The sequence below is a fragment of the Lithobates pipiens genome, unplaced genomic scaffold (assembly GCF_037356315.1).
Source record: "Lithobates pipiens isolate NorthernLeopardFrog02 unplaced genomic scaffold, aLitPip1_a1.2 Scaffold_16, whole genome shotgun sequence".
In the NCBI taxonomy this organism is placed as follows: domain Eukaryota; kingdom Metazoa; phylum Chordata; class Amphibia; order Anura; family Ranidae; genus Lithobates; species Lithobates pipiens.
In genome coordinates, this window is record NW_027507748.1 from 86,273,210 (window position 1) to 86,291,269 (window position 18,060).

The 18,060-nt window shown below is 39.8% G+C and overlaps 1 protein-coding gene across 20 annotated transcripts in view; it reads left to right on the forward strand.

Moving 5' to 3' along the window:
• Positions 1-18,060, forward strand: part of ROBO2 (roundabout guidance receptor 2) — a 1,315,320-nt gene that overhangs the window by 1,271,768 nt on the left and 25,492 nt on the right. For 13 of the 20 annotated variants that reach the window (XM_077480077.1, XM_077480086.1, XM_077480078.1 and 10 more), the window contains 5 exons: positions 442-569; positions 10,747-11,019; positions 11,783-11,905; positions 13,228-13,384; positions 16,422-16,682. In XM_077480077.1, coding sequence (XP_077336203.1) covers positions 442-569; positions 10,747-11,019; positions 11,783-11,905; positions 13,228-13,384; positions 16,422-16,682 — 942 coding nt within the window. The remainder of the gene's footprint in view (positions 1-441; positions 570-10,746; positions 11,020-11,782; positions 11,906-13,227; positions 13,385-16,421; positions 16,683-18,060) is intronic. The other 7 variants (XM_077480092.1, XM_077480082.1, XM_077480085.1 and 4 more) reach the window with 1 other exon arrangement.

Genomic DNA, 18,060 nt, shown 5'->3' on the forward strand with positions numbered 1-18,060 from the left:
TGCTTCAGCATTGTATCTCCATGGAAACCTAGAGTTTAATAATTGAGTGAAAGAAGATTAAATACATTTTACAGTAGTTTAATTCCAGACAGGCTTGTCTTAAACTACAAAGCATAGGAAGAAAAGATCAGCTTGTGGATGACAGACACATATTTGAAATGTGAAAGGTGAAGAAAAAAGTAGCTTAAAGTCCTGGAAATGACTGTTTCAGAGAAGTCATTGTGAGCAATTGCTCCCTTGAGGTGTTCATTTATCACCAAGCCCTGTGTTAGGTTCCTCCCTCAGTGATAGCTTACTCCATTTCCCAGGCAATATATTTCATTCAGATTCATCAGAGAAGCGACTGATGATTGCACTGAAGCGATTTGCATATTATTAATATATATTTTATACAGATGCAGAATTCTGCTGATAAATAACAATTCTTTTTTTATCCTCCAGCCGTCCAGGACTTTTAAATGCTAGTGACCCCAGCTACCCTTGGCTTGCTGACTCCTGGCCAGCATCCAGTATGCCAGTGAACAACAGTAACAATGGACCAAATGATCTAGTAAATTTTGGCTGTGCAGGTTGGTATTTTCTGACTTTGTTCTAAAGCAAAAATAACACAATTCAGTGGTGAAAAAATGCCTGCATATATAGTTATAATCACTTAACGTGTATGTTAACTTAAATATATAAATTATATCTAGTAAAAATTATAACAATATGTCTAGCATCATGTTTCACTGTATACAGTCCTTAAGACCAACTCCAGGTAACTTGAAAATTCTCCCTTGCAGTTGGGCTGCACCTGTACTGCAAGGGTTGACAGCTTGTCTTTTTCCAAAAATGGCTTAAGCAAATCAATTTTTGGTATTCCGTTTCTTACCTGGAGATCCTTCCAGTAACAACACTTCCTGATGCAATTTTAAGCCACTGCCTAGCAATTGGCAACAGTGTTGTCACCCTACTATGCAAGCTCTTTATTTGGCCTACTGGGCAGCTTAACGGCCAACTAAAGGAGGCTGACCACTCTGCTACTAATTGGGAGGCAGCGGCTTAGCTTTGTCAGCCTGCAACATAATGTTTTACTGATTCGATCTCTAGAGAAAAACGTTAACAGAGGTTCACAGAAAAATATTTGCTAAAAAAAATAGATTTTTGTATACTCTATCAAGACAAAGGTTCCTTACTTTTGTATGCATTTAGTTTTTGGGTGTAAGAAAGGCTAGCATTTCACAACCTTCAGCTTTTGGCCTACTGAATCCCCAAAGCATTGTACACTATATTGTCTTGGGTATTGGGACGCCTGCCTTTACACGCACATGAACTTTAATGGCATCCCAGTCTTAGTCCATAGGGTTAAATATTGAGTTGGCCCACCCTTTGCAGCTATACCAGCTTCAACTCTTCTGGGAAGGCTGTCCACAAGGTTTAGGAGTGTGCCTATGGGAATGTTTGACCATGCAGAAGTGCATTTGTGAGGTCAGGCACTGATGATGGACGAGAAGGTCTGGCTCACACTCTCTGCTCTAATGCATCCCAAAGGCACTTTATCTGGTTGAAGTCAAGTCTCTGTGCAGGCCAATCTCGTTCCTCCACCTCAAACTCACTCATCCATGTCTTTACGAACCTTGCTTTGTGCACTGGTCCAAATAATTTGGTGGAAGAGGATTATGGTGTAGAGTTGTTTTTCAGGGATTGAGCTTGGCCCCTTAGTTCCAGTGAAGTGAACTCCTAATGTGTCAGCATACCAAGACATTTCTAACAATGTCATGCTCCAAACTTTGTTGGAACAGCTTGGGGATGGCCACTTCCTATTCCAACATGACCTTGCACCAGTGCACAAAACAAGGGCCATAAAGACATGGATGAGTGATTTTGGGGTGGAGGAACTTAACAGGCATGCACAGAGTCCTGACCTCTACCAAAAAAAACACCTTTGCGATACTGTAGCTAACAATTACACGTCCATATATTCATTTTTCAGGTCCATTTAGGTACAAAAAATAATACTGTGCAACATCTTTTTTTTATGTATGCCAGTGCTTGTGTATGTTACATAGTTAGTAAGGTTGAATAAAGACACCAGTCCATCCAGAGTGAGTGTCTACAATTGTCCCTATCCCTGTACATTACACACTCACATTGGTCCCTACCCTCAAGGAGCCCACAATCCAAGGTCCCCATTCATATATTTTGGATTTTAGACAGAAGCAAATTAACCTACCTGCATAACTTTGGAGTGTGGGAGGAAACTGGAGTACCCAGAGGAAACCCATGCAGGCACAGGGAGAACATGCAAACTCCAGGCAGGTAGTGTCGTGGTTGGGATTTGAACCTGCTAGGCAAGAGTGCTAACCACTACACCACTGTGCTGCCCTAAGTAGTATGTGCTGAGTTCTCTTCAGCACAATGAAAATAGCGCAAGTTCCATGATTCTCAGAAAACAGAAACCAGTGACCCCCAAAGAGATAATAGATTCAATTCACAAGCTAACACACCAGGATATATATTTTTTTTTCCAAAAAAGTGACAGTTATTTTCATTAAAGTCCAATACATTTTACATTCACATGACTGAAATAAAGATTACTATCCTTGTTTTAAAGCTTTGTGAATCCAACCTTATGGCTTGGTTAGTTTCTCAAAGCACGATTCCCCCATGACACTGCAAATTAATTTATTTCACAAACATGTATACCAGTATCAAGAACACAGGGTGCAGCAGTACCCCCGATTAACTACCTTTAACCACTTAACAACCGCCCATTGCCGATTAACGGCTTCAGGGCGGTTGTTTAACTCTGAGAGGCCGTTAATTAACGGCCTCCCAGAATTCTGCTCTCGCGCGCCCCCTGGGGCGCGCACACGAGAGCATCCGTGACCGCTGGGTCCAGTGGACCCGGCGCATCACGAATCACGGTAAACGGCCGCTCATCGCGGCCGTTTACCACGTGATCGCTCCGTCAAATGACGGAGTGATCACTTGTAAACAAGCCGGCGTCATGTTATGACGCCGGTTCCTCCCTCCCCCTCTCTGTACCGATCGGTACAGCGGAGGGGGAAGAGATCGGTGTTAGCAGCGATGTGGGCTGCATCTGCAGTGCCCACATCGCTGCTCATCGAAAATTAACCCCTCAATTCCCTGCAAATACTCTGCATTACTCTGCAATGCCCTGCAACACTCTGCAATGCCCTGCAACACTCTGCAATGCCCTGCAACACTCCGCAATGCCCTGCAACACTCCGCAATGCCCTGCAACACTCCGCAATGCCTTGCAACACTCCGCAATGCCCTGCAACACTCCGCAATGCCCTGCAACACTCCGCAATACCCTGCAACACTCCGCAACACTCCGCAACACTCCACAACACCCTGCAACACCCTGCAACACCCTGCAACACCCTGCAACACTCTGCAACACTCTGCAACACTCTGCAACACTCTGCAACACCCGCCAATACCCTGCAACACTCTGCAATGCTCTGCAACCCCCGCCGATACCCTGCAACACTCTGCAATGCTCTGCAACACCCGCCAATACCCTGAAACACTCTGCAATGCTCTGCAACACCCGCCAATACCCTGCAATGCTCTGCAAAAAAAAAGTAAAAAGAATCTTGATTTTGCAAAGAATTGTGGGAAAAAATGACAACTTCAAAAAACTCATCATGCCTCTTACTATATACCTTGGAATGTCTTCTTTCCAAAAAGGGGTCATTTGGGGGGTATTTGAACTTTTCTGGCATGTTAGGGTCTCAAGAATTGAAATAGGCCGTCAGTACTTCAGGTGTGATCAATTTTCAGATATTGGCACCATAGCTTGTGGACTCTATAACTTTCACAAAGACCAAATAATATCCACCAATTTGTACTTATTTTTACCAAAGATATGTAGTGGTATAAATTTTGGCCAAAATTTATGAAGAAAAAATTACTAATCTGCTAAATTTTCTAACAGAAACAAAGAAAAATTCGTTTTTTTTAAGAATTTTCGGTATTTTTTCTTTTATAGCACAAAAAATAAAAAACCCAGCGGTGATTAAATACCACCAAAAGAAAGCTCTATTTGTGTGAAAAAAAAGGACAAAAATTTCATATAGGTCCAGTGTTGCATGACTGAGTAATTGTCATTCAAAATGCGAGAGCACCGAAAGCTGAAAATTGGTCTGGTTATTAAGGGTGTTTAAGTGCCCAGTGGTCAAGTGGTTAAAGGTATATGTTTTCTGTGTATATTCAGTTGTCTGTCCAGTCAATCCCACCCCACGACATGACCCATTTGATCAAAAATATCCCTAAAATTTTGTACATATATTGGAAGCAAATGTATATTTGTATATAGCCTTATTTATAACTCCACAACATTAAAATATACCTATTTTTTAATAGCTGTATTAGTGTTATTTAGAGTTTCACAAGAACTAGTATTGTGCATTTTAAACCTGCCAGGGCTACATATCACTTGAGAAACTGCAAATCTGAAAGTGCTGAAAAAAGCTAATTTGGAATATACTGTATACCACATATCCAATGCATATGCGTGTGCCTTTACTAGCCTATTATAGTATGTCAGAACAATGTATTATTTTGTTAGACAAATGTATTATTTTGGAAAGAGAAAATGTTATACTGCTGAGTATTTGTGCAGTGTTACTAAAAGCCATACTGAACACAGTACAACGCTTTGAATGTGTTGAATGTCTTTTTGTGGCCAGAATCAGTTTCAGCGATCAATGTGAATTAGTTCTATAGCAGCTTGTGGTCCTGATCTATCCCATACGAAATCCCCAGAAATCAGAAGCCTCTATTGATCAGCACAGCAGAGTGCAACCTAATCTAATTTTTCTATAGCTCTACAAATTGTCTGATGGTGTATCAAGTTTAATATTCTTTAAATGAATACATGATTAAAACCACTATAATACAAGACATTTTTAAACAAATTAGACAAAATATTTCAGTGGATTTAAATAGCTTTTACCCTTTGGATTCAATAAAAAAAGCAAGTTAATTTCAATCTACATCTAATCACTGTTATTAAAGTCAGGAAAAAAAAAACAATTAACAAAAAAAAAACACGTATTAAATATAAATGTGTTAAATGTACTTCTGTGGTGACTACAATAGGTTAGAAAACATGCATGTATCTTTTATTTCTCTATACTCTGAGTGCATATGCATAAATATACAGTAATATATATATATATATATATATATATATATATATATATATATATAATAATGTATGTATATCGCTCCTCAATTGGACTACTAAACACCTTCCCCAGATATATTGTGTAATGTTGACTATCAAAATAAATCCTTTTTTGGTTGAATTATGGTGGTGACATCTTCTGCCCGTATTGAACAAAGGCTATTTTAGCCATTTTTTATGCAAAGAATGCTAATGCTGTCATTTAACAAAGAGAAATATGTGAGCTACCATTATTATTTTTTGGGGGCAAAATAACATAAATAACTATACTAATTAGCACTCAAGCATATACTTCTCACAGCAGCTTAAATGTCCAGAATCCCCCTACATGCTTCAATAGGACAACAGTTAGACAGTAGTGTTTCTTGGCCTTGCAGCTCTCTCCAGAAAGGGAAAAAACTTCATACCCTGCTAAGAAGCAAAAACAGAGAGTACACTGGCTTTGTGCAGAACCTTCATTAAAGCCCTGAGCTCTGAGCAAGGGGACTAGGTCCCTAAAACCCATCAGCATTATTTACAATTGCGTCAGTAACAGAGGGTTACTTTAGGACCCCTTTTACACTGAGCGGCCCCGGGCATTTCCTGGAGTTTTAGTGACGCTATTCGGCCTCTACCAGGGCCCAGTTCCCCATAAACATTTACTGTAAAAAATAAGATCCTTATTATTTTATTCATAAACAACCTGGAGGATGGGGTAAACAGTTTAATATCTGTATTTGCGGGCGATACTACACTAAGCAGGGCAATAACTTCTCCGCAGGATCTCCGCAGATCTTGCAAAAAGATCTGAAAAAATAAATGGGGTGGGAAACTATATGGCAAATGAGGTTTAATGTAGAAAAATGTAAAAATAATGCAATCTATACCCGGGGGGGAGAACTTCTGGGGGAATCTAAGATGGAAAAGGAGCTGGGGATCCTATTAGATGATAGGCTCAGCAATGGCATACAATGCCAAGCTGCTACTAACAAAGCAAACAGAATATTGACATGCATTAAAAAGGGGATCAACTCCAGAGATAAAACAATAATTCTCCCGCTCTTCAAGACTCTGGTCCGGCCGCACCTAGAGTATACTGTCCAGTTCTGGCCACCAGTACTCAGGAAAGATGTACTGGAAATGGAGCGAGTACAAAAAAGGGTAACAAAGCTAATAAAGGGTCTGGAGGATATTAGTTACTGTATGAGGAAAGGTTGCGAGCACTTAACTTATTCCCTCTGGAGAAGAGACGCTTGAGAGGGGATATGATTTAAATTTATAAATACCGTACTGGTGACCCCACAATAGGGAGAAAACTTTTTTGCAGAAGGGAGTTTAACAAGACACTTGGCCACTCATTAAAATTAGAAGAAAAGAGGTATAACCTGAAACTATGTAGAGGGTTCTTTACCGTAAGAGCGGCAAGGATGTGGAATTCATTTCCACAGGTGGTGGTCTCAGCGGGGAGCTTTGAAAGTTTCAAAAAACTATTAGATAAGCACCTGAACGACCACAACATACAGGGATATACAATGTAATGCTGACATATAATCACACACATAGGTTGGACTTGATGGACTTGTGTCTTTTTTTCAACCTCACCTACTATGAAACTATGTAAAACAAAAAAAAACACGCAGCAACCAAAAAAAAAAGGTATACAGCACTGTACAGAGCACTACATTTTATGTAATGCTGTGTTAAACACCGGACTACACTAATGCCCTGTACACACGGCTGTCTTTCTGACAACAAAATCCGTCAGATTTTTTCCAACGAAGTTGTCAGAAACTCTGATCGTTCTGAACGCGGTGACGTAAAACATGTACGATGGTACTATAAATGGGCCAGTAGCCAATAGCTTTCATCTCGTAATTTATTCTGAGCATGCGTGGCACTTTGTCTGTCGGAATTGTCTACACACAATCGGAATTTAAATGTTTGGATTTTGTTGTCGGAAAATTTTAGATCCAGCTCTATAAATTTGTGTGTCGGAAATTTTGACTGAAAAAGTCCGATGGAGCCCACACATGATCGGATTTTTCAACAACGCGATCCGAACGCACATTTTCGGTCTGAAAGTCCGACCTTGTGTACGGAGCAACACACTACACTATACCATACTAAACTATAATGACACACTGTACTCATACTATACTGACACGCTACACTATACTAATAATATACTGACACGCTACACTATACTAATGCTATAATAACACACTATAATGACACACTATACTCACACTATACTGACATACTACACTATATTCACAGTATACTAACACACTATATTCAAACTAGACTATACTGACTAACTATATTCACACTATACTACAGTAACACTACACTAACACTCTACACTCAGAGTCACAATACATGAACACACTAACTCACTAGTAGCAAACTGAGCCCTGCTCTATCTATCTCCACTCCAACAACACGCTGCAAATGCTTCCTGTGGGAAGGAATCCTTTATAGTGTGGGGGGGTGGGCTATGAGCACTGGGCCGTGATTAGACAGTCATCATCACTTTGTCCAGTCAGGGTTTTGACAGTGTTCTGTGCCCTAATTGGCAAAGCCTTGCAGCTCACCAGCAGTCAGCTGCAAAACTTCTTACAATTAGGGTCCTAGAATGAACTCTACAGTATGCAGTGCATTGTGGGGGGGGGGGGCTCGGCGGGTGAACATCCTGCCAAACATCCTGCAAATTCGGATGTTTGCTGAAGGGGCGAACAGGCGATGTTCAGGCTAAACTTTGCTTGGCCCAAACTGTTCGCCCAACTCTAATAATAAGGTTCATTGAAGATTCTGAACGAGGTCGGTACACTCTATACCAGGGGTCTCAAGCTGGCGGCCCTCCAGCTGTTGCGAAACTACAAGTTCAAACATGCCTCAGCCTATGGGAGTCATGCTTGTAACTGTCAGCCTTGCAGTGCTTCATGGGACTTGTAGTTTTGCAACAATTGCAGGGCCGCCAGTTTGAAACCCCAGCTCTATACTGCCAGTTTAATAATCTACGAAGACACAGAAGTTGAGTAGAATTACAGCTTGCCATATAAATAAGATGCTATTGCAACTAGCTTGAAGGTAAAAAAGGCAAATCTTTCCATTCTAATATGGATGAATGGTGAGGCTAGGAATGGCAACTAAAGGGTTGTACCAACTAACAACAAACAGGAGAGTGCTCAAGAACCTCAAACCATAAAGTAACACATAATAAATCAAGCTGTTGATGGCATGCCAAGTATGCCAATTATAGGGGAGATTTACTTAAACTGGTGCACACAGAACCGGGTGCAGATATGCATAATAACCAATTAGCTTCTTACTTCAGCTTGTTCAGTTTTGACATTAAAACCTAGAAGCTGATTGGTTACTATGTATGGCTGCACCACATTTTGTGTGCACCAGTTTATGTAAATCTCCCTCAAAGTGTAGTAAATAAGTGCAATTTCTTTTACCTTTGCTTTAGTACAGCCTTTGATGGCTTGGAACCCCTATGCAAAATACCCATTGAGAGGTCTATTGGACCTTATCAGGATAGGTCCAGTCAACATGTGAAATGGCAGATACCTTTACTTGACTACTCAATACAGGGAAATACAGGGAAATACAGGGAAGTCATTTTCAAGCAAGAATCTCTTTGAATTGTATTCAGTGCGTCATTTCAAAATCGAAATTATGGGTAATTTTTAGACTTTTCCTTTTCATGTGACAACACTTAAGAAATTATGCTTTGCTACAAGTATACAGCTTGTATAACAGTGTAAATTTGCTGTACCTTCAAAATAACTCTACACACAGCCATTAATGTCTGAAGCTCTGGCAACAAAAGTGAGTACACGCCTACGTGAAATTTGTCCAAATTGGGCCCAAAGTGTCAATAATTGGTGTGGCCACCATTATTTTCCAGCACTGCCTTGGGCATGGAGTTAATCAGAGCTTCAAATGTTGCCACTGGAGTACTCTTCCACTCCTACATGATGACATCACAGAGCTGGTGGATGTTAGAGATCTTGTGCTCCTCCACCTTCTGTTTTAGTATGCCCCACAGATGCTCAATAGAGTTAAGGTCTGGAGACATGCTTGGTCAGTCCATCACCTTTACCCTCAGCTTCTTTAGCAAGTCAGTGGTCATCTCAGAGGAGGTGATACCATCTGAAAAAAAAACAACTAGGTTTATCTTGGTCTCATCAGACCGCAGGACATGGTTCCAGTAATCCATATCCTTAGTCTGCTTGTCTTCAGAAAACAGTTTGCAGGTTTTCTTGTGCATTATCTGTAGAAGAGACTTCCTTCTGGGACAACAGTCATGTAGACTAATTTGATGCAGTGTGTGACATATGGTCTGTGCACTGACAGGCTGACCCCCCCCACCCCATTCAACCTCTGCAGCAATTCTGACAGCACACATATGTCTATTTCCAAAGACAACCTCTGGATATGATGCTGAGCATGTGCACTCAACTTCTTGGGTTGACCATGGCGAGCCCTGTACTGAGTGGAACCTCTCCTGTTAAACCACTGTATGGTCTTGGCCACCGTGCTGCAGCTCAGTTTCAGGGTCTTGGCAATCTTCTTATAGCCTAGGCCATCTTTATGTAGAGCAACAATTCTTTTTTTCAAATCCTCAGGGAGTTCTTTGCCATGAGGTGCCATGTTGAACTTACAGTGACCGGTATGAGATAGTGAGAGTGATAACACCAAATTTAACACACCTGCTCTCCATTCACATCTGAGACCTTGTAACACTAATGAGTCACATGACAGCAGCGAGGGGAAATGGCTAATTGGACCCAATTAGAAAATTTTCACTTAGGGGTGTACTCACTTTTGTTGCCAGCGGTTTAGACATTAATGGTGTGAGTTATTTTGAGGGGACATCAAATTTACACTGTTATACAATCTGTACACTCGCTACTTTACATTGTAGCAAAGTGTCATTTCTTCAGTGTTGTCACATGAAAAGATATAATAAAATATTGTATATTTTCTCTTAAAATTTGCATGTTTATGTTTGCATGTGTCTGTTTGTGTTAAGTGGATATCAATCCTTGTTTCTTGCTTGCTCTGCATCTCCTTCCATGGGCCCATGTGACAGCAAGGTATCATAAGAGGTGATTGAAGAATGCTCTTTAATGGTCAGACAGATTTACTATTTCAGTCCTTCCCATTCACTAGTTTCTCATTGTTTTTTGTTGGGAGGAGGGCTGTTGAAGATTTGTCAATAGGTTAGACAGCTTGACATGAAATGAGGTATAGACAGTTTTTTTTTTTCCTTCCCTGTAGTGAAATATTCTTAACTTCTCATTCTCCAATGAAGGTATAGTAGAAAAAAGGATAGTTTAGGGCAGTGGAACGTGAAGGACAAGTGCTAGGCATGTCACCAGTTCTTAGAGCGCCGCGGTAGTTGTACATCATTCTCCCTTGGTTGGCTCACGGACTCTTGTCTCAGCTGAAATGCAAACGTACTGAATGACACATTTATTTTTCATCTTAAACCTTGATAGTTGTGTCTTCCCCATGCATCACTGATTTGTATCATTCTCCTCTCCTTAACGTAGATGTACTGCCAACCGCTCCAGGACAAGGAGACAAGTCGGCAACCATGCTGTCTGACGGAGCCATTTATAGCAGCATTGATTTTACAACAAAGTCCAGCTATAACTGCCCAGCACAGACCACACCATATGCCACTACACAGATTCTACATTCCAACAGCATCCATGAGCTGGCGGTCGACTTACCTGACCAGCAGTGGAAATCATCTGTTCAGCAGAAGTCCGAATTGACGGGATTGGGCTACTGTCTTCCTGAACAGGGCAAAGGAAATAATGGTAAATATTTGTTTAAACTTGTAGTTAAATGCATGATGACACCTAAATAAAACATGAAGCATTGGTTGAAATGCAAAACGTGTTCCCCTTTACTAATAAAAAGGAAATATTGCATGCATCCTTTTTTGATCAATATAATCTTTAATTCAGAGGTCCCCAACCTTTGTCTGCTTGTGTCACACATCTAACTACAGCAAACTCTAGCAATCCACACCAAGTATTGAAGAAATAGAGGTTAAAAGGGTTTGTTTCTACTTTTAACAATCTGTTGAGTGCTGATGGTGAATGGTGAAGTCTGTTCTACCTAGATCCAGCAAATCACCCTTCTTCTATGAGCAGAAAAAAAAAATTCTAGGCTGCTGGAAAGCTATTTGGCTTTCGTGGTAAGGTAAAGCTCCATTTTTGGAAACCTATAGCCTAGAGCTGATAAGCAACATCTCCTCAGGGTAACTTGTAAAAGGGTTTCCTACAATTTTTATTAAAAGTGGAATACCCTTTTAATCGGACGATTTTGCTTCCCTTCGTGCTTGCAGAAAAAAATTCTAAAAGATGAATATTGATATCAAAAGTATCCACTGATTGGGGACCACTGTTCCAATTTTCAATAACCAACCTCTCCTCTACCTCTGCATTTCCACTTTGACCATTGAAACATCTTCCCCACCACCTCTGCTTTTTTTTTTGCTGATTGCATGAGGTGCATGAGCTTATGCTGTGTACTAATCACATGATGCCACGGTGACCTCTGCCCTTTAACCCTTAGCCTTAATATACATTCCTGACTATCGTGCTGAGGGATTGTCAAATAGAATGCCACACAACCAGTCACAGGATTTCAGCACCACCAGCTCACACAACAGCTCTGAGAGAAGTGGCAGCCTTTCAGGTTGGTTTCTCAGTGTGTGGAATGGAGTATTTACAATGTTTGATTGACAGTTTTCCGTATGCCTTAATATGGGTGTGTGTGGATTTGTTACTCACTGCATGGAATGGCGTGTACTCTACAAACCTAAGAAAATTAAAACCATTGTGCACTCCTATTCGGTAGTAATTGTATTAACTAACACCATGGGTCTCATATATCACAGAGCATCAATGTAAAGTTGCTGTTACTATCCAAAGCAACATATCAGTTTGTCCTATTCATTCTGCATTGTAGTATCTAACAAATGACATGAATAATCTGATTTGTTGCTATATGCAAGAACACGTTATTTTGCCCTCTCACATACAACACTTAGGTAATCTAAAGAGTACAAATTATTGAACTACAAATATTAAAACAGTTATTAAGGTAATCTGCTGTGCATCCAATTTATAAAATGTTGCCCACAACAAGTAATATGCATGTTCCTTTTATTCCCTGTAGAAATCTAAATGCGAACTGTTGGGAACAGTTTTCAGTACAGAAACACTGATATATGAGGCCTACTCTGTCTTAGAATACTAAAGTGAAAGATTGGTGGCCATTTTGTAATAGGTTTGAGACAAAAAAAACATTCTCTGAAATCACAGAGAGACAGTGACATCAGTGAACTGCATTTTACTATTTTCCTGTCTGTAGCGTTATTAGGTTTGTCACTGGTTGTTTTGCAGCAAATGCAAAACAGAAAATGTTCATGAGAAGCATTTTAGTTTACAAAATGGCTTCCTCCATCATATCATTGGTGGTTGATTAGTAACACCTAAATATATGAGTATAAATATTTTTTCTAACATATTCAAACACCGATGATATTGGTATTAATGTGTTTACGACTTACCTTTTTTTTTTTTTGTTTCAATAGTTTTTTATTGAAAAGAACAATTTTACAATAAGTAAAGTTCAATATATAGTCGATAACATGAGTACACGTAGTTAGTGACATTGAACAAGCAAATTAAGAGGAAGCAGAATTAAAAAAAAAATAAAAATGAAAAGAAATGAAAAGAGAAATAATAGAAAACAGTAATGGAAAAAAAGAAAAAAAAAAAATACTCATGTAATTTACGATATACACAATATAAGTGCTTGGAATAAGGTCCAAAGTGAGTTGTTTATTAGAAGGAAAAAATAAACGTAACTTAAAGTATCTTCAAATACCGATATCAGTGACGACTTACCTTTTTTAAAAATATTATATTGTATAAGTAAATTAATAAAAAGTGTCTTGCCTTCTCAGTGTTGTTTAATTTATATTAAGCATGAATGTTGCTCTAACACAATAGGGGGAAAAGGAGGGAAGAAAAAGAAAATCAAGAACAGTACCAAGAATCACAAAAATAATGGATCTAATTGGGCTAATGTTCCACTTCCTCCACCTCCCATCCAGCCACTACCTGGGACGGAAATAGAGCATTATGGGTTAGAACATCAAGAAACTGGGTAAGTCAAAACTGCTATGCAGATTCCACCCATCAGTAAGCTAGAATGGCCCTTGGGCTGACATGGTGGCTTAGTACCTTGTGTTGGGGCAGAGGTTTAGATCCTGCGCAGTTCAATAGCTTTACTATCTCACCCATTTTAGTAGGTTTTCAGGTGCTTTGTTTTTCTTGCACAATCTGGTAACTTCACTGACCTCTATCTGTATTAACTCCATTTTATTTATTCATGCTATCATAGTAAACTTTACTGTACATTTGAACAGGGACTGACTTGTTTTTATTTTCTCTGTTTAACTATGCATTTTGTTCATGCTTGTGGTATCTGTGTTTACAGCTTTGCTTCCTTCACTGCACAATGAAACTGGATGTGTCACTAAGCAAAGACTGCAGAACATCTAGAACATATTGCATTTCTAGATTACTTACCCTGCAATTGATTTGCAACAGTTACTGAACAATTTTGCAAAGTTGTACACTTTGACATGCAGATATCCTCTAGAGCAGTGGTTCTCAATGCCTGTCCTCGGGACCCACTAACAGGCCAGATTTTATGTATTACCTTGGGGAGATGCAGACTGGAATACTGCAATCACTGAGCAGCAAATGATATCATATATGATGTATTTCAGTTATCTTGCAAACCTGGTCTGTTGTTGGGTCCTTAGGACAGAACTTGAGAACCACTGCTCTAGAGGAAACACCTAAAAGTCAATGTGAAAAATAAAAGATGTTGGAACCACAAAACAATGGGGTCAATTCACTAAAGGCATATAGGTTGTTCACTTTGTAAAGGAATTTTCCCTTAGCTTACCAAATGTGGTGAAAATTCACTTTGCAAAGAATACCCAATCACGTGCAAGGAAAGAAAAAGTATTTTTTCTTGCACATGGAAGTCAGCAAAACTTTACCTCATTCAATAGGATAATGGAAAACTCTCTTGCAAAGTGAACAGGCTATATGTTTTTATTAGGTCAACCCAATTGTCAGGAACATGTCATAAATGGAAACATTACAGATCCCCTTTAAACAGAATTTAAATGTATTTATTTGTATTAACCTAGGAGACTGAGAAAATTAACATATTGTGATTCGATGAATAGTCTTGATTATTTTAGCACCTAAAACGTTTTCCACAAAAGCCTTTTTGGGTTCCAGAATACTCTGAGGTTAAAGAAAAAGATCATGTTCTAAATGCAAACATCTATTTCTATATGTTGCTTAAGGTGATTGTAGCTGTATTAGTGCACTTGTGACAGAGACAGTTATTTACTTTTTTTATTTGCACTAACATACAATTTTTCAGGACAACTTTCGGGGTATGTCACCTTCATCAAGGTCCGTGCAGTACTGCTTGGAATAAATTTAAAAAAAAGAGCTCTAAAGCTCCACCTCCCCTACCTAAAAATGTAAAACTACAGTATATATACTTTTTAGATATAGCTATTTTGTATGTGCCAGGCCACAAAACAGGCCAATTCAAAGCCAGCATATGATGAAAAAGTGGAGGCTATCCTTATTGAAAACTTTAAGTCAAAATGATTAGTAGATCCACATATATGGACACTTAAATTTTTCTGAAAATCGTAACTTTTCTTAACCCCCGCTGGCAGTATTCCCGACTGCGGCTTGGGCGGATTTTCAGTACCAAAAGCGGTAACCCCGAGCCACACTCGGGAATGCATCGCAGGATCCCTACTTACCTTACCTTGTCCCCAAGATCCTGTGATGTCTCCCTGCACTGTGTGTGAGCCTACTCCGTTCGATCTATCACAGAGTCGAGCTCTGTTCCCTGCAAGCGTTGCGACGGGGATGGAGAACGGTGCCAAATTCAAAAAGTAAAACACACAATACATATACAGTACACTGTAATCTTACAGATTACATTACTGTATCAATTTATTTCACATCCCTTTTGTCTCTAGTGGTCTGCCCAGTGCCCTGCATGCAGTTTTATATTATAAATACTGTTCTTTCTGCCTGGAAACTGGAGATTGTCCATAGCAACCAAAACCATCCCTTTACACACAGAGAGAGGCCTGCTGGGACTTGTAGTTTTGCAACAGCTGAAGGTCCGCTAATTGCATATCCCTGCTTTAAACTATCCAATTGCTTCTTATGTGTGATGGGTGGCTTAAAGACCATTAGGTTTAGGAGGAAGTAGGGAAAAATTTCAATATGCACATCATTTTGTAAAACTCTGGTTAGACCACATCTGGAGTACTCTGTCCAGTTCTGGTCATAAGTTCTCAGAAGGGATGTGCTGGAACTGGAGAGAGTCCAAAGAAGGGCAATAAAACTAATAAGGGGACTGGATGACCTTAATTATGAGAAAAGACTGCAAGCACTAAATGTATTCTCAGTGGAAGAACAACGCTTGAGAGGAGATATGATAGCAATTTACAAATACCTCAATGGTGATTCCAGCTCAGGAAAAAACTTTTGTACCGGTCACGTGCCGAACACAGGCCACACAATGCGCTGGACACGGGCCACACACCTTAAACTGCACAGGGGGGTTTTCACCCCCCTTGCATATGCATCTTAAAGAACACAAAATACAGGGATAAGGGAAATAATTATAGATACTGACACACATGCACCTACTCAGGTTGAACTGGATGGACTATTGTCTTTATTCATCCTTACCTACTATGTAACTATGTAACTGCAAAACAACAGTTTAAATGTAGGAGCCTACCCTTTTTTTTCTTGTGTGCCCCTTAAACCCAGCCTTATTCAAATAACGGTGCTAACCCTGCTCTTTTTATCTATTGGGTAGAAAGATGCTACATATTGCATTGATGGATGTTCTTCAGAACTGGAAAGCACCAGATCAGGAGACGCCAGATCACTCAGTAGAAAATTTAAAGATCTGTTGTTACCTTTGCACTTTTATGCTTGAGGCAGGTTTAACCTAATTAAGTTAATGTGAAATGTACAGGAACACAGAAAAACAGATGAAACAAGATTTTTTTTAATGAAAAAAAGTATTGTGGTTTCAAGATGGATATTATAACCAGTGCACATTTGGTTTGAAGGTATGACAGTGATGGATGGTGCCCACCATTACCTGTGCAGACATACTTACACCAAGGCTCCGATGATGAGCTGGAAGAAGATGATGACAGAGTACCCACGCCTCCAGTGCGCGGAGTGGCCTCTTCCCCAGCCATCTCATTTGGGCAGCAGTCCACAGCAACACTGACACCATCACCAAGAGAGGAAATGCAGCCCATGTTGCAGGCCCACCTGGATGAACTGACCAGAGCCTACCAGTTCGATATTGCAAAACAGACTTGGTAAATATCAGTTCAAAATCTACAGCTAACATGAACAAATAATTGAGAAAAACATTGGATTAAAGTTGTTTCTTTGTTTTCAATTGTAAGTGGTCCTTGCTTTGCTGTCCTTGTTCAGAACATTTTTACTTTTTTCTTTAAGCCCTACGGCTTATCAAAATCCTTGAACATCTAACAGTTTCCAGTAGCTTCCCTCTGACTCAGTTTACCTATTTCTCCATAATAGCATTTTCGCTTACAGTATCACCTTATAAAAAATAATGTTTAACATATTACATTTTTCACAGCTCATACAATATGCATTTACAGAGCTTATATCCAAATCAGTGATATATTTTCCAATATATTTTCATAAAACTTTCAAAAATTGTACATAAAGTGTTTTTAAATCTAGAAAAAAACATGTACCTGCCTCTTTAAGGCAGGATAAACTGTATGGTAACTTATGTATTCCATTAGATGTAGTATAATACCTGGTTGATCCCGCCTGTTCATCTGTTTCTGTTAGTAAACTGACCACACTAATCATGGCTGCCTAAGGCATGACAACATTGTCAATTTAAGTCTTTCCATTATTTAGTTCTCTGTGCAGTGTCTCTGTATCTCCCTCTCTCTCTGCCATTTCTGTGGTCTGTGTACAGCCGATCACCTCCCCACCCCTCCACTCCAGCAAGGATTAGGGGGGTAGAGAGAGGGAGATACAGACATGCAAAGAGAGCCAGATCACAGTCTTCTGTTGATGATTGAGCATTATCATCCCCTCCATCTGCAATCCTTCTGCTTGGATGACAAGAGAAAAAAAAAATCACATGACTGCACAGAATCAGTGCTTTATAAAGGTATTTAGCAAGGTTAGTAGAAACAATTTGCTTTTACTATTAACCTAAAAGAGAAAATATAGTATGAGTTTACTTTTGCAACATTACAACTACTTTAAAGTGGTACTTTAGTCTATTGTTTTTTCTTTTGATAAAAATAACAAACATGGTATACTCACCTGCTCTGTGCAGTAATTTTGCACAGAGCAGCCCAGATCCTCGTCTTCTTGGGACCCTCTTCGGCGCTCCTGGCCCCTCCCTCCTGTTGAGTGCCCCTACAGGAAGCAGCTTGCTATGGGGGCACACACAGACATGAAGCAGCGACTTGGCCCCCCTCTCTCCCCATTGGCTCACTGACTTTGATGGACAGCAGAGGGAGCCAATGGCGCTTTGATACTGTCTCTGCCATTGAGGAGGGAGAGCTCAAGGGAGCCGAGTCTCTCATGCAACATCCCAGAATCAAGATGGGGATCAGGTAAGTATTAGGGGGGCTGAGGGGGGCTTCTGCACATAGCGAATGCATTACCATAAAAAAAACTTTCTGCCTTTACAAACACTTT